The sequence below is a fragment of the Maniola jurtina genome, chromosome 2, assembly GCF_905333055.1.
Source record: "Maniola jurtina chromosome 2, ilManJurt1.1, whole genome shotgun sequence".
Taxonomy (NCBI): domain Eukaryota; kingdom Metazoa; phylum Arthropoda; class Insecta; order Lepidoptera; family Nymphalidae; genus Maniola; species Maniola jurtina.
The window spans coordinates 1,345,837-1,364,112 of record NC_060030.1 but is presented as its reverse complement, the minus strand read 5'-3'; the positions used below and the strand labels follow the sequence as shown (position 1 = coordinate 1,364,112).

At 35.4% G+C, this 18,276-nt stretch overlaps 1 protein-coding gene across 1 annotated transcript in view; it reads right to left on the bottom strand.

Moving 5' to 3' along the window:
- LOC123873544 (transmembrane protein 205) overlaps positions 1 to 10,263 on the bottom strand; it is a 38,653-nt gene extending 28,390 nt beyond the window's left edge. The window contains exon 1 of the mRNA XM_045918409.1: positions 9,936 to 10,263. Within this exon, the coding sequence (XP_045774365.1) occupies positions 9,936 to 10,174 (239 nt within the window). The 5' untranslated portion in view covers positions 10,175 to 10,263. The remainder of the gene's footprint in view (positions 1 to 9,935) is intronic.
- Positions 10,264 to 18,276: the final 8,013 nt, after the last annotated feature.

Genomic DNA, 18,276 nt, shown 5'->3' with positions numbered 1-18,276 from the left:
TGATTTTGACTTTGATTTCGATTTTGCAACAACTAATAGCGGACGGGCGCGCGCTATGTTTGGCTGAGATATTCTCGCGCCATTCAAAAATTAATTTCTGCGCAGGTATATTGGTGTAACTTATAAAAGCTGTACTGCTAACTTTAAACAAGCACCTTTAGGTCCCATTTACTCTAATTTGACCCTCGAATTCTATAAACGTTACTTTAGTGAGATATAACTTCTCATACTAACCCCGCAGATTGATAAAATCATGTGAGTATCGTACATCTAACTTGGTATCTGAGATTATCGGCTGACACCTTTCATTGTACCAACTGTTCCTTTATCAGCGATTGCTTTAGTTCGCTTTATATTTATAGATATTTCATCATGTTCACGTCGAAACTTACCTAAAACTACTAAGCATAATATTCTTTTGTTTCCACTATAAGAAAATCTAAGAACTCAATATTATATTTTTGAAGTCAAATTCAGTCTTAATTTTAACACCCGACTTAAAAAGAGGGGGGTTATACGTTTGACGTGTGTATCTGTGTATCTGTCTGTGGCATCGTAGTTCCTAAACTAATGAACCGATTTTGATTTAGTTTTTTTGTTTGAAAGGTGACTTGATCGAGAGTGTTCTTAGCTATAATCCAAGAAAATCGGTTCAGCCGTTTGAAAGTTATCAGCTCTTTTCTAGTTACTGTAACCTTCACTTGTTGGGGATGTTATAAATTTTTAATTTACACTTGTTTCTAAGGAAACCTGTAAGTCGAAGGGTTCTGGCTTGATGTTATTTGTTGTTATAGCGGCAATAGAAATACACACTGAAAGTTTCAACTGTTCAGGTTTTACTTATCGGTTCATGAGATACAGACCGCTAACAAAAAGCGGATTCTTAGTAATAGCGTCCCCTTGGCACTCTTCGCGTACGGAACTCTGAAAAGTGGTTCACAAACGACTTAGTAGGTATTTTCTCAATTTAAACCTAGACTTTAATAGCTAAGCAAACATTTAAAAACTCTATTTGCTTAGTGTCGCAATTTTCGCGTGAAATGAGATCAAATTCGTTGAACCCAAAGAAACCGAATATCATTGAACCAAAAACGAAGTTATTTTAGTTTCAATAACTTTGTGTAAGTTATTTTCAGTAGAAATACGAGGCGCTCTGAATCTCAAATGTATCTTGGCTGACATTTCCGGCATTAAAAAAATAAAGCAGCCAATTTAAAATACTATATTGACCAAAAAAATATAGGAAATATAAATATGTACTATGGACTTTGGGATTGCACACAAATTTTGTTACTACTACTAACTAAAATAGTGGTAAGTAATAAGTATGTGAAACACTTTAACCATATTTAAAAACTAAATTTTTTATGCTTTTAAGAGATCTGCTGAATTTTTTCTATGAATGAGAAAGATTTAAGCCATAATCTACAGCTCTGCCTTATATATTAATCCAGTTTTAGATTTTTAAATATTATTAGATTGTGAAATTTTATAGAGAAAAATCAGGAACACGCATTGATTGTTTATTGATGGATGAACCATCCGTTAAATTTTTGCTTAGCTTAATCTTAGCCCGTTACTCTATAAATTCAGAATCAAAGTTTAAACTTAGCATACCTATATTCAACCAAGTTTTTCGTAAGTATAGTCTAAGCAAAGTCAAAGTACGCTCTATAGATCTCACTAAGTGGGGATTGGCAGACTTCACGCGCTTGAGGAGGTTTTGGGTAATTTTCAAGCATGCAAATTTTTGTTCACCCTCTGTGTTCATATATTTTTATAGACTGTGATAGGTACCTACGTACTTAGTTATTTAAACAGAATGATCATAATACTGTTTTAAGTGAATAAATCCGATTTAAATTGAGATTAATGAACTTTTAAAAACCTTCATATTAAGTAGATTTAGAGGACGATCTCGTCCTCTCGTCGTAGAGGACGACGAGAAGATAATAAAGGGGTCTGTTCCCACATGGAATTTAATCTACGGTTTTTTAATAATGGTAATAGTGAGAAGCTACTACGTTAGATCAATGTAATTGTTGTTTAATCGTTTCAAATAATGATAGGTACTTTAGGTTCATTTGCATGTCAGTTAAAGTTACTTTATGGTTACGGTTAAACTATGACCGTCAATAAAAATAAATTGATTTGCACAAGTCAAGGTTTGTTAACTATGGGCCATTTTGTCGAAGAGACTTTTTAACCCCCGACCCAAAAAGAGGGGTGTTATAAGTTTGACGTGTGTATCTGTGTGTCTGTGTGTCTGTGTATCTGTGTATCTGTGTAACTGTGTATCTGTCTGTGGCATCGTAGCGCCTAAACGAATGAACCGATTTTAATTTAGTTTTTTTTGTTTGAAAGGTAGCTTGATCGAGAGTGTTCTTAGCTATAATCTAAAAAAATTGGTTCAGCCGTTTAAGAGTTATCAGCTCTTTTCTAGTTTTCTTGTAGAAAAGAAGGTTAGATAACCGTTAGGTTCATAATATTATGTCAATAGACAAATGTCACGCTGTCAAGATGGACGTTGCCTAAATACATAATTATTTATTTGAAAATGATGTTTTGGAAAACTCAAATATTTTGGATCGTCGGGGGTGTTATAAATTTTTAATTTACACTTGTTATTCTTAGTGTTTAATTTTTCAAGATTATAATTTTTCCAATGCATGTTTCAAGTATGAAATGAACATGTAGATTACATATTATACAATATTACAGTTTTCCGAATACTCAAGAGCGTGGGAAAGTTCGGCACGCGTTCTTGCAATCATACAACGTTCATATAAAATCGTAGACGTAATCAAATCACATTCAAATCGCGTCGTATCACCCACCGACGTGTTTCATTTCATTTTATTGGCCATGCGATTATTCCCTGTACATACGCTTATTAGGGCTGCCACCTAGTCTGGAATTATAGGATAGTCCTAGAATCGAAATTATGCCATCTTTACTAATATTAAAAAGAGCTAAAGTTTGTTACTTTGTTTTTAGGAAGTAAACCGATTTGAAAATTATTTCACCAATAGAAAGTTACATTCTTCCTTAGTGGCATAGACTATATTTTATTTTCAAGCACCCGTGTGAAGCCGCGGCTGGTCACTAGTGTCAAAATTAACTTCTATGTCGATTTCGCTTTCCTCCCTTCGATATCCAAAGAAATAAAAAAAGATTATGGCAATTTCTATGGTCTTTTGCAATGAAGTTGAAAAGTCAATGTTGATAACAGTGGCTTTTACAGTAGGGAATATTATCAACACTCAATAAGTACTGATTATTTTGCACCTCATCACCATTTCTTTTTTGTTAATGTTACTCATGACATGCACTTGGTCGGTTTTTTAATAAACAGGGATCCTACTCTTAATTAAACACGATTACACATATTTTCCATACCTTGCTTTACTAACACGTCGCGCAGTTTTCACATCGCAATGCAATTTATCATCCCGATTTTTTTGGCAAGTGTTCAACCCTAACTGCAGCTCGCAAGGTATTGCAGATTGCAGTAACAAGATCACCATGTAAACATCAAGCTACGTGCATTGAAGCACGTCTTTCAGCACGTAGCAATTCTTTCGCAATTTGTTTAGATTCTGATTGCAGGGGGAGTTTTGTTGCTCTTGTTTTGCTAATTTCATACATATGGATTTAAATTGGCAATTCATGTTGATTGTTGGCATGTTGATTGCGAAGCTGAAATGTCAATGAATGGGGCAGACAGTTTTTTTTATATTTTATTTATAGACTAGCGCTTGGCTGCAACCACCTGCGAGCAAGTGATGATGCAGTCTAAGATGGAGCGCGCTTGCCTAGAAGTTGCCTATTCACTCTTGACTTGAAGGTACCCATATTAAAATTGATAAAGGAAGGGCATTCCATATCCTAGCGGTTCGGATAAGAACCGAGGAAGCAAATCGCTTCGTACGAATCGATCCGAGGAATTTTAACTACGTACGGATGCAAACCTTGACGATGCGTTGGAGTACGATGGTAGAAAGGTGAAGAAGGAACCAGGTCAAAGAGTTCTTGTGCACACTCTCCGAGATATCCTGTAGAATACCGATGGGCTGGCAACTTTGTGCCGATGTTCCAAACTTTGAAGTTTAGAATTTACCAGTGCTTAGACAGTTCACAGGGTCCGCCCAATTCATTGCCAATCCAGCACCTTGGGGCCCTAGCATCTAACGGTTTGATATTAGGGTCCCAAGGTGCTGGATGAGCGACCTCGCACCGGAAAGTGCAGCGTTAGCAGACAGACACCCCACTAGGTGAACAAAGGACATCAAGTGAGTCCCGACCCTCGAGTTCCTGTCAAACTTTTTTCAAACTTTTCGGATGCTTGGTAGTTGGTATTATTATAGGTATGGGTTGAGTGAAAACTGCTATACACCTTCCCACGTTAGCCCGCTACTATTTTGGACTACATCATCAATTATCACCAGATGACAATCAAGGGCTGACTTATCATCGAATAAATAAATAATTTTTAGAAATTTATCGAAAACTGTTTACCGTTAATTGCTTTTTCAATCTTATCAAAAACATAAAAATCTATGCTTTTAGCAACGATAAGTCCCTTTCGTCTAAACATTATGTAGATTTGATGATAAAAAAGAAAAAGAAATAACGATAAAAATCGTAATAAAAAGTATAATGATGAAACATTGAAATGCATTTGATAAAGATTGTGATGTAGATCGTGTATCGATACAATGAAATTGAGTGTGTGTGTTAAATTAAATTGCACGTGTTTCAAAATGTGCAGATAGCCTTTTATCAAATCAGCATTCAATCTGCAAAATAGCTTATCAAGTCCTGAGATGAATACGGAATACAAAATGGCTGCCAAACCACAACGGTGGTTGGTTATTGCATATAATAATTGTAACCGTGTTCTTAATTGAGTTATATTACATAGAATAGCCTGTATAGGCTTCATTAATGCATCTTTCTAGGTAAAGACAGCATATTTCACTCTGGCGATAGTCTTTCTTCATAATTTATATAACTTTGGCTATCAAGTTGTATTTTGTGCAAACATTAATTCGTTACAATAAAATGCTAATCTGTAGGTATATTATCTAGGAAGCAGGAAGGGCTTTACATTTCGAGTTTGCGTGGATTAAGTTTTTCTTTTATTTTTTGGTTGATTTTCCGCTGTAAATTGTGTTATTTTTAACCCAACGCAATATCGCAAACGAGAAGTAATGTGTTAATAGTACTTATCAGTACTAATTTTAAGTTTGTCTTGTCTAGAAATGCGATTTTCGATCTTGTAGCAATGAAGTTGGCGTAAAGCAACCAAAGTCATAACCTTAGTGCCATTAAAGAATTCTATAGAAAGATTGAACTGTGTTATAGATTATTTAGTTGAAGGGTTCAAAATCTGAACTTTCTCTTTAACTTGACTTTGGTTTGACTACTTATAAAGTGGATTACATGTGACAAGAATATATAATAATTTATACAACAAAATTCGAACATTTGTGACACTAAAAATTTATATTATAATTTTAGTAGTTTTATTTGGCAAGAGCTCGCTCTTAGGTGGTAGGTACATTGAATGTAATTGAAGCAATTGAAGACGCAAAGACGCTTTGAAAAAATTGGGCAACATCCAAAATATTTGTTATTTTGTGATAATAATCTAGATTTGACTATATTATTATAATTGTTTCGCATTACTTTTTTAAATCGAGTGAAAGGTATTCAATTGATTTTTTATTCGAAATTCACGGCATACTGAAACAGAAAAAAAATTTTCAAAAGAAAAATAAAACCGACTTCAAAACCACAAACACTAAAAAGTAAAAAATAACTTTTGTTTAGCTACACTTGTAATGTGCCTAGGTATGAAGTCGAGCGAGCATATTGAAACAAAATTAGAAATCCAAGAGTGAAGCTCGCCCGACTTCATACCTAGGCACATTACAAGTGTAGCTAAACAAAAGTTATTTTTTACTTTTTAGTGTTTGTGGTTTTGAAGTCGGTTTTATTTTTCTTTTGAAAATTTTTTATTTCACAATTTTTAGTGGCCCCACTGTACTATAATATGCTATGCCCAGTTAAAACCCTACTGTTTACTAAGCTATTACACTGATCGCGAGCAATTTGCTCCTATCTATTGAGGAGTTCTGTTCTCCATCTCCAAAGATATTCATCAGATCTTCACCAAATTTATATGGGACCACCTGCACAGTATACCCTTTCAAACAAAAAAAATAATTTCCAAATCGGTCCAGGGGTCTTTGAGTAATCGGGGAACATACATAAAAAATAAAAAAAAAAAATAAAAAAAAAAAAAAAGATTCCGACGAATTGAGAACCTCCTCCTTTTTTGGAAGTCGGTTAAAAATTGCTAGGAATTTCTAAAATGTACAAGTCATAAGCGTAAGAAAATATTTCTTCATACGTTCTTTATTCATATAAGAAATATGAAATATCCAATCCGATTTTAGTGTGAAAACATTAAACTATCTATGTCATAAAATAAAATTGGGAAAGTGGGGAAAAGTATCTACGATGTAAGGACGACTACAGCTTCCAATAAAGATGATAAAGTCACGGATGGAAGAAGATCTATTGATATGTTAAGAATGTGTCCAAGACCATCTTGATGATGCACAGAACAGATGGGAGTTGAGACATGCAAATGCCATTGGAGTGAAAAACTGAACAACAGTATTGCACAGGACAAAAATAATACAGACGATATCGGTGCAAAAAAAGATAGTTATTGTATTTATTTATCAGTTTCAACTTCCAACACATCACCAAGGTTGATAATAATAATGTCGAAAATAATTGAGCCAAGAAGAAGTCGCTGTCCAAAATGGGATCAATGTAACTTTAGGGTACATATTTATGGAGGACATTATTACATTATTCAAACTGTAAAATATTTATTTTATGATGCCTGCCACGAGGTATGTAAGTACCGTGGTTTATTGGCAACGACTCACGATGTTGCATGAAATGTAATTATTTTGTTGCTAATGCGGATAATAATAATAACGCTTTTTATTTTCAGGTATAAAAAACCCATATAAGTACACATAAAAAATTACAATAAAATAAAATAAAAGTTACATTATAAGGTATACACATAATACATGAAGAATTTAATTTTCAGGACTAGCTCAGTTCTTGCATCAAGATTCAGCGCAAAAATTTTAGTAGCGATCTTTTCACCATTTTATATGAGGATTGTACCGATTTTGAAGTTATTGATATATTAATAAATAAAATATAAAACTAATAAATAGCTTGTTACTTTTGACATCTAGGTAATAATAAAAATTCTGAAAAGTAAAAATACTTGTACAGTAAAGTGTCAGTTCTGGCAGAAAGCCCAACAAAAAAATATTTTTGAAACTGCAACGGTTTGTGATTTGCATTTAACAAATGTAAAATAAAACCTCACATGTTTTTAAATAAATCTCCTAACTTTATTTTAATAACTGTTATAACAATGACTAATAACTTTAAGCCTTGAATGCAGGTTTTTTGGATTGAGGCAATTATTGAAGTAATTTAAAAGTCCAAATCTCGAAACAAATAAATTATTAATTTTTATGACTCAATTAAAAAAATACTTTGGCATTACCGATACTTTAATATTATGGTCTTTTAAATCCTATTCATTTTTTTGGAATTTACCTGACAATATTTAGTTTACCCGTTACAATTTAGTTTCCTTAAATGCACCTATTAACTAAACTATTATGAAATGATTAAATAATTCTGCCACAACAATTAGTTTGATGGTAAATGTAACAGGCAACAAATCTATTGTACAGATTTTTGTAATAACCTTATCTATCACAAGCTTATAAAAGTTTTATTAGATCTGATAAATTAAAAAATTATAACAACAAAAAAAAAGATTATATCCGGAAAATTCAAGATTTTTGGCAGCCCTACTTCCTAGTTAGCCTAGATCAAAATTAAATCAAGTTTTTTTATAACGGAAAAAATTGCATACCAAGGAAACTACAATAAATTTGCGACTGTGCAAATAATTTTCAGCAAAGTAATAGCCTTCCTGGAGGTGAGATTGAAATCGTGACAGACAGACGGCCTCGGCTTGTTTTGCTTGGCCGACAGATGAAACGCCGCACTGATTATAATGATAACAATATTCAATTAATCGTTATTTTAAAGTGCTGCCGAAAGCGGCAGTATCTTTGAAAGTTTGAGCGACAGATACAGTAGGTTTTAATTAAAATAATTTTTCAACAACAGGGTAATCAACATAGTTCAAAGAGTCGCAAAAGTGAAACGGGCATGGGCAGGGCATAATATGTATATCTACCGGCAAACTTTGGGTGTTGAAATGGGGACTATACACAGGAAGAAGAAACCCTCTACTTGGGTTGATTTCGCCACTCGCCAGGCACCGCTGGATCAAAGTTCGACCCAAGCGGTTCTATGGACAAGAATTGGATGATTATTATTATAAGGTCAATACTAGAACGACAGGTAAATAAAGTACTTAAATCCTGCTAATGTATCAAAGATAGCGGACATGATTTAGGCCTCGAGAACAAGGCCGTATAACCCTTTCTATTCTACTTTTTGTGATAGTATAACGTAAGTTTGATTTAAATGCGATACCTTGCAATCCTTCCTGATTGGTTGATATACCATTCCAAAACTACTAAAATACACACAGTTTTCTTACTGACTTAGGAAGAGTGCCATAGGTTCCGTCAGTAGTAGTCAACACATTCCACCAGCCTCTAGTGGTAAACGTCTTATTAATGGGAGATCCAGGAACTTATCATTTCCTAATTGGCTCAGTTCGTCGGCATGGTGGGTGACTTTTGGCTAGTTACCACCTTACAGGCAAAGCACTGCCGCCAAGCATTCCAGTATGATACCTCGTAAAAACAGACAATTGGTATGGGTAATACCACCATACTCCTTCCAGGTTCATATTGAGATTTATTGTCACACTAGGTGAGATATAAATCAATTATCAAGGCCTAGTCACAGAATTTAAAAAATCTCTTGTAAAGGTCAAGGGGGTGTTCCCAAGAGATCGATGGATGGATTTAAAGATTTTTAGAAAGATCACGGGCATGGGTTTAAAAACTTCCAAATTTCCCTCGTTACCCCATTTCTATCAGCACCAGGTGAGATAATAGTCAACTGTCAAAGGCTAACTTATTGAATAAAAACAGAATGTTCGTGGTGTACGCAACAAGTTTGACGCTACAGGTCACTCGTGAAGTCAACAAGCTTTACATAATCGAAAAACAAGTAGTTATCGTATCATAGAATCGCGGAATCTGGCGCGACGTCACAAATGAGACGTCATAAGTCACGGGTCAGCTGAATAAATAAGTGACGCCGACCGGCCACATGCGGGGAACATGCTCGTTAGAAGTTGGAACTGCATATTTATGCTAACATACGCGAGTTTACGACTTGATGACACATTCATTGATGATATTATTACAGGGTCACTGTACTAAAAACAGTAGAAGAAATTGTTGCCAAACTAATATGATGAAAAAATTGTTAGAAATGTAAACACAAATCTTACTAAATTATAGGTTATTTGCGCTCAAGAAAAATTTTGTTCACAGAAATAATATCTTGATTCGTGTGAATTTCAGCTAAAAATTTGACTTAAACTTTAAAATAATATTATATTAAATTATAAATCCTACTTATTCAAAAGTATAATATGTAATAATGATGCTTAATGTGATAACTCCACATTTAAATGTTAAAATGTAACTAATATGTTAATGTAGTATTATTATTTATTTCACAAGTAGAAAACAAAAGTCAGAACCAACTTTATTCTGGAACTCCGTCAAATTCAAAACCTATCGTCACCCTACAATAAAACACCTGAACACACGTCTGAAACACCTTAAAACTACCACGATTTTCACTTATTACACTAAAATACTTACGCGTAGGCTTTCGTCTCCTGTAGACGCACCAGGCTCTGCTTGAAAACATCGTAGGCTATCTTGGAGTACTGAGTCGATAGCGCCAGAAGGTCGGGCTGGTACTCCACGGATTTCTGCTTCTCTGCATCGGTGGGGTCGGTGATGATGTTGTGCTTCTTCTTCAATCTCTCCAAAACCTTGTTAGGCTTCGCTGGAGCGGGCGCCGGCGCCACGACCTCCTTCGTACATACGTTACACATTCTCACGAAATTATTTTAGTTTTTTATACAAAGACGCAATACGCGTTCGCCCACCGCACGGTTACGTTTGAGACTGTTCAGCCCGCGATCGTAGTATATAAGTCGGGTAAATCGTATCCCCACCACCGCGATAAGCTAAGCGCCTTTTCGATATGTGATAAATTGATAAGCAAGCAATAAATGCAATGCAAGGATGGAGGATTCGCAAGGGTTGACGGATGATAAAGGGTTGCTGACAGATCTATCTCGTATTGTTTACGCAATGTCTGGTTTCTTACAAAGGGCTACTGAAGCCTGAAGACCTCTGACACTCGGAAAACTCTGTAACCTCTTTGATTTTCCGGATATACCTATGTCATTCTCCAGGTCTTTAACTATAATTATGCAAAAAATCACACCAATCTGTTGCTCTGTTGCAGTGTGATTGAAGGACAAACGAACAAGCCAATAAACAAACAGACTTTCAACAAAAAACAAGCTTATTTTTACCCAACTACGGCAAAGCTGAAAGGAAGGGTTATGATTTTTATCTACTTAAGTAGTTTATTATTTATTTTCGCATTTTTACTAAGTTGTTAGTATTATTGTAGACATGTACAGATTTTCAAAATATTATAACCTGTATGGTGAAAAACATATTTTTTCAATTTTCTAGGAGTTTTAGATGTTTGGCTCTACTAAGGTTTTTGAATCCTCCATTGCTGAGGGGCAGCGGTGAGCGAAGACTTCAAAAATCATTGTGAAATCTACCTGAGCGATATCCTAATCTTTTGGTTTAATCATAATTATTGACCTATCTCCTGAATCATAGCATCAGGGAAATTCTGGTGACGTCAATTTGATTTCCATCTTAATTTTATTTGCTCTGGTAGTTGATTCGCTCATGCCTGCGGTTTCTTTGTTAAGTAGGTTATGGCTCTTACCGCATTCCTGTATTGCTTCTGCAATGATGCAAAAGAGTTTATAGGGAATACATAGCACCTAGGGTTTTGGTTTCTCTTTTATTTTATTTATAGACTAGCGCTTGACTGCAATCAGACCTGCTGGCAAGTGATGATGCAGCCCAAGACGGAGCGCGCTTAAACATACATGTAAAGTCGGTTGTAAAGTGTAAACATTTAAGAAGAACGCTCAGTTCATAGAGGCAAATAGGGGTCCATATTTTTTTTATTATCTACCTTCCCAGACCTCGAGGATATCATTGAAAATATTTTTTTTAAAAAGAGCACCAAAAATATTCTTAATAAAATGTTTTATTACTTTTTTGATCCAATCTCTATATAGAAAACAACTAAATCTCAAAAGATATAACTTTTGGGTACTTATTAATTATTTATTTATCAGTCATATGAAATGTATTTATACTATTGATGATTCAAAAGAACTTGTAAAAGTATAATTGAATAAAAATATTTTGAATTTGAATTTGTACTTTTAAAAAAATTAGTCTAGTCTAGTCAGTCTAATCTAGGTTTTATGCGAGTTTTAAAAATATTATAAAAATTTAAAAATATAATACCTATATCAACTTTATTTTCAAACCTACAAGCCCCGCCTGGTGCGTAAGTAGTTAGGACAATTATCTACTGAAGCATGATAGTCTGAAATCATAGAAATGTAAACGTGACTTCGGAAGCAAACACAGTACGGTAGTCATCTGAAAATGATCTAGTAATTCCGCTAAGGCACAACTCACAAGATTCAGGGGAATCTAGGGACGACTTGACCGCAGCGAAATCTCCCGGTGTTTACATATATGTAATAACAAAATATTAGGTTTCCTTGTTTTGAAAAGCAAGTCATTGAGGTATTTGATTCTTAAAACAAGGTAAAGCGCAAGGCATCAGATTGGGAGTAAGTATTTAAGAGGGCTCTCTCCGTCACTCGTTTCATACAATCGTAGTTCCAATTTCATTTGAATATTAAGCAACCAAAGTCCATGAAATTTTGCAGACATATTCTAGAAAATAATATCTATGTCTGTGGTTTTCCAGATTTCTGTTAAAATATTCGGTTTCAAAGTTACGCGGTCTTAAAAATTTTCATACAAATCTTTAAGCCCCTGTAATTTTAAAACTACATATTTTTAGAAAAATCTAAAACACCACAGACACAGATATTAGTTTCTAGAATTTGTCTACAAAATTTCATGGATTTTGGTTGCTTAATATTCAAATGAAATTGGAACTACGATTGTATGAAACGAGTGACGGAGAGAGCCCTGTTAATTATGTAAAGCTACTTCGCTATAGAATCTTTTCGGTGATAGAGCACCATAAAAATACAGATTTGACATGATATACCTATTACATATAACCTATCTTAGGATTTGACATGTTTCTTTGAGTTTTTGACCTGATTCCTCTCTCACCTTTCTACCATAGTTGAAATCCCTCTGACACGTACGAAGCGATTTGCTTCCTCGTTTCTTATCCTAATCGCTAGGATGTGGAACGCCCTTCCGGTATCAGTTCTTCCCGCTATTTTTAATATGGGTACCTTCAAGTCAAGAGTGAATAGGCATCTTCTAGGCAAGCGCGCTCCATCTTAGGCTGCATCGTTACTTGCAGCCAACTTGCAAGTCTGATTGCAGCCAAGCGCTAGTCTATAAATTAAAAAAAAAAAACCCGGCCAATTGCGAGTCAGACTCGCGCATCGAGGGTTCTGTACTCGGGTATTTTTCCGACACTTATAAATCTAAGACGAAATTACGCATAAAAATAAACAAAATTCTGTTTTGGAACGTACAGGTAAAGCTCTTTCATATTATGATACCCGGACTTGGTATAGTTGTCTTACTTTGAAAATTGAAACACATTTTAATTTTTTTTAATAACGTAACCACAAATTCACGATTTTCGGATTTATTCCTTTACTTGTGTTATAAGACCTACCTACCTGCCAAATTTCATGATTCTAGGTCAACGGGAAGTACCCTATAGGTTTTCTTGACAGACACGACGGGCGGACAGACGCGGACGGACGGACCGACGGACAGACGGACAGACAACAAAGTGATCCTATAAAGGTTTCGTTATCCCTTTTGAGGTACGGAACCCTAAAAAGATGCATCGTGTATGGGTTCACGTTCACAGTACGATAAAGTCCTGGCCACGGTAAACATTCTGCGAATCGCTGAGATTAGTGCGTGAACGGTGATCCCCAGTTTCTGCTGGCATTAAAAGATTCTGGGGAACTGGTGACAAATCAATTAACGGTTTATTTATATAACCACCGATGCGCTTATTCGTCGAATAGTTCTTGGAAAATGTTTATAGATCAACAAGATAACTAGTAGGTAATTTATAGTAGGTAAGTACCTAATAAATACATATCCTAATATTATAAACGCGAAAGTTTGTATGTATGTATGAATGGATGTATGGATGTTTGTTACTCTTTCACGTAAAAACTACTGAACTGATTTGGCTGAAATTTGGAATTGAGATAGATTATACCCGTGATTAACAAAAAAGCTACTTTTTATTCCGGAAAATCAATGAGTTCCTTAAGGACTTCTAAAAACTTATATCCACGGGAACGAAATCGCGGGCATTAGCTAGTTTACTTTTTCTTGTTTTGTGGCTTTAGTTTACGATATAGATATAGTGACTAAGTATCTGTCACAAACATAATATGGCATATAGTATCTCACCCGCCATTTTAACTCTGTGTGTCAACTGTTATGCCAAAAGTATAGTTCACCTATAAAATATGCACTAAAATCGTATTTTTGACATGACAGTTGACACATAAAGTTCAAATGGCAAGTGAGATCACATTTTGTACGCATTACAATTACTTTTTTTTAAATTATTTATAGGTGACCTATATGCCAGCCCCATATACTTACTTTATCTAAGCTGTATATACTTTATACAATGTGTATGATACAGATCCTTGAACAACATGAGCCCGTCTATGAGCAGCAACGGACACTTAGGCTGAGATCTATAGAGAGCACTCTGAATTTGCTTAGACTTAAGACAGAGTTAAAACGAGACAGATGTATTTCTCTCACATAAATCTGTCTCGTTTTAACTCGGTCTTAAGTCTGAGCAAAGTCAAAGAGAGCTTTATAAATCTCACCCTTAATATTCGCTCCGCATTGTGTGTGCCCAGACCTCAATCCTTTTTACTCCAGTAACGATTCAGGATAACGACCCCTGACATTGAATTTGAATGGGATGTGTGTAATTTGACGTGATCTCGGCAGATTGGACGGTAATTATGCGGGGAACCTGTTATTACCAATTAGGCGGCATGGAAACGGTCAGGTAAAATTTTGGAGTTATATTTGACTGCAATTTGTAACAAAATGCATTATGCTCGTTGGAACCCTGTTTAACTTTTGGATTACAAAAGTGCGCTTAGTATTCTTAGGGTTCCGTACCCCAAGGGTGCCAACGGGACCCTATAACTAGGCCTCTGCTGTCCCTGCATGATGTCCGTCCGTCTGTCTGTCAGCAGGCTTTATCTCGTGAACCGTAATAGGTAGAGAGTTGAAATTTTCCAGAATGTGTATTTTCAAATCTGCTACAACAACAAATAACAAAAATTTCAAAATGGTCGCTATTAAAAAAAGTGTTATTTCTTGTACGATGGTTCATGGTACGTAACCCTCGGTGCGCGAGTCTGACTCGCACTTGGCCGGGTTTTTTGTTTCCAGCCGCGATATGCATAACGAATTTATTGACAACAATAACTAATTATTATCTACTTAAGAGACTTGCATTAACTTAGGTTTAGTAAAATATTACTTATTACTGATAATAATAACTATGTCATAAACGCTAAGCTATTTAATCCTTAATAATATTAGTTGCAGTGCGAGGGATGAGCTTAATATACGAGTTGATAAGATATTTATAGCTTTACAAATAATTATGGCGAATTTATCGATAATTATAACGATTATAATGTCATTTTGGGCTTAAACGGAAGATTGGAAATACATTTGGACTCTGTTTTATCAATGCAGATCTTTTTAACCGACTTCCAAAAAAGGAGGAGGTTCTCAATTCGTCGGAATCTTTTTTTTTTATTTTTTATTTTTTATGTATGTTCCCCGATTACTCAAAGACCCCTGGACCGATTTGGAAATATTTTTTTTTTATTTGAAAGGGTATACTGTGCCATATAAATTTGGTGAAAATCTAATGAATATCTTCGGAGATGGAGAACAGAACTCCTCAATGGAGCAAATTGCTCGCGATCAGTGTAATAGCTTAGTAAACAGTAGGGTTTTAACTGGGCATAGCATATTATAGTACAGTGTGTCCACTAAAAAGTGTGAAATAAAAAAATTTCAAAAGAAAAATAAAACCGACTTCAAAAACCAAAAAATCAAAAAAATCAAATCAAAAACTCTTTTATTTTCCGGGATAAAAATGTAGGCTATGTCACTATCCAGGTCTTCAACTATAACCATGCAAAAAATTATGCTGATCCATTGCTCCGTTGCGGCGTGATTGAAAGACACACCCATAAACTAACAAAGAAACAAACTTTCCATTTATAACATGGGTAGAGTGATAGTGATGGTCGCATCATTGTGACCGGAAATCAGGCTTTTAATTAAGTAGGTACATGTTTTAAAAGCCATTTAGTTACTAAATACTTCATGGAGAGAGGAAAACTGTAAATACCATACTTTACGGCTTCCTAGGATGTTTATGCATTTTTTATCGATTACAAGTTAGCGCGATTTTACTTTGTAGTAAGTGATGATGCGGCCTAAGATGGAAGCGGGTTAACTTGGAAGAAGCATAGAAGTTTTATTAAACCCACACCTACGCTTTATCGGTATTTCTACTTGCACATACCGGTGTTTAGGATTGCAGGCGTTTCGAGTCGCCTACAGCTTCTGCGGGGTCTAGGACACTCACCGACCTTGTATTTCTGCTTTGCGGTGCTCCAACTCAGGGTTTTATAGGATTATTCGAATTAAAGGCGGAGCAGCTTTTAAACACGACCATTTTATTCCAGTCAGGGTGAAAAGAGAAAGGAGATACAATTGATTTGATAGATATTTAACAGATTACATACAATAATGTAGACACAGATTTTACAAAAGTTTAGATAAAAAAAATACTAAACAACCGGAACGCAAAATCGCTTGGCGGCACGGCTTTGCCGTTAGGGTGGTAACTAGCCACGGCCGAAGTTTACACACCAGACAATTAGATTCCATACACTGTTCAGGGTTCTGGCTGTAAATCAGCGCTTTATTCTCTTGTATATCAAGACATGCAGCATTATACCTGTAATCTTTATAGGTTGTGCCACACATAACATAGTTTGTTCTAGCGCTTCTTCAGATTGAGGCATGTTGGCTTTAATGCTCAAATGGAGGAACTGCCGGGTTAGCCAACTTTTAACATGTGATGTGTGGCTCAATCCATACTAATATTATCAATGCGAAGGTGTGTCTGTCTGTCTGTATGCTAGCTTTTCGCGGCCCAACAGTTTAACCGATTTTGATGAAAGGTTCAGAGTTAGTTTACATCCTGGGGACGGACATAGGCTTTTTATCCCGGAAAATCAAACAGTTCCCACGGGATTCTTAATGGTTCATCCGTTTAACCTATTCATATTCTGAAATTTGGTTCAGAGGTAGCTTGCGTCCCGGAAATTGACATAGGCAACTGTTTATCCCGCAATATCAAAGAGTTCCCACGGAATGGTTTTTAAAAACCTAAATCCACGCGACGAACGAAGTTGTTTTCTTTCTTTCTTTCAATTACAGTTCTATACTTTTCAGTTTCTTACAGTTACAGTTCAGTTTCTTTCAATTACAGCAGCTGCCGAGTTGACATGGTCACATGGGCTCTCGCGTGACCCGACAAAACTTCATTTATTTAAATGAAGTCTTGCAGTCTCACAATAAATTTATATGTAGATTTAAATGTATCAACGTCTCTTGGTCTCGTAATAGCGTGTAATCTAATACGCATAATGATCGCATTTATCTACGGAGATAAGGGACGACATACACTTATCAGTTTCCTTACACCTACCTACTTACTTTATACAGGTTCCGTACCCGAAGAGCCAGCCTATTATTAAGCCTCCCCAAGGGATCCTAAATTCCGTCCGTCTGTCTGTCAGCGGGCTGTATCTCATGAACCGTAATGAATATATACTTGAAATTTTCGCAGTATGTCTATCACTATTGCCGCTATAACAACAAATATTCAAAAATTTCAAAACAGTCGTCAATTAAAAAAAATATTATGTGTTATTTCCAAGTCCGAGTAGCATTTAACTGTTTTTTTTTTAATTTGTGCAATTTATGGCGGACAAGTGAGTTTTACTAGGTTTCATCCCTTTTAATGCAATGGCGATGAAATCTTGACGAACTTCAGCGTACAAGTGTATGAACCCTTGTCATACAATAACGGTCTCAACAGAATGGTACCGCAAGCTATCACCGGATTGAAGGATTTACATATAATTAAATTAATAAGGAATGCATTGCATCTATTGTGTACTTGCTTGGTTCCCTGGGGAGATACCGTTCGCCCACGAGGATTGATCCGTCACGGCTACAGAAGCTACTTTTATGGTAAAATTGTGATGAAATACTTAAGCCCATACTAATATTATAAATACGACAGTGTGTCTGTCTGTCCCGGCCCAGCAGTTTAACCGATTTTGATGAAAATTGCTCAAAAATGACTCAGGGGGTATGAACCCTCTTAGCAATGGATAAGTAATAGTTAAACGTAAAGTAATGGGTATTAACTAGCATTACATTTGTTTATTGTTACTATTAATGCACAGAAGCATCAAACAGACCACCCATTAAAGATCTATAAGATCCCAACTTCGCTTCCGCCTTTTAAGTACAAAAAGCATTATCAAAATCGGTTTGAGACGTGTGTGTATGCTTTTAGTAAACAATTGTGAACTCCTAGTTAGGTACTCAGTACCTAATAGGTACTAACTAAAATAAACTGGCGAGCAGTAAAGTGGTTCAGCCACTTAGACAAATGAGTACCTACCTAGGTGCTTAAAAAAGGCATATATACCTACCTAAATTATCTAATTTAAGCAGCCATTTTTTTAAATTTTATTATTTGTTGCATAGACCTATTGAT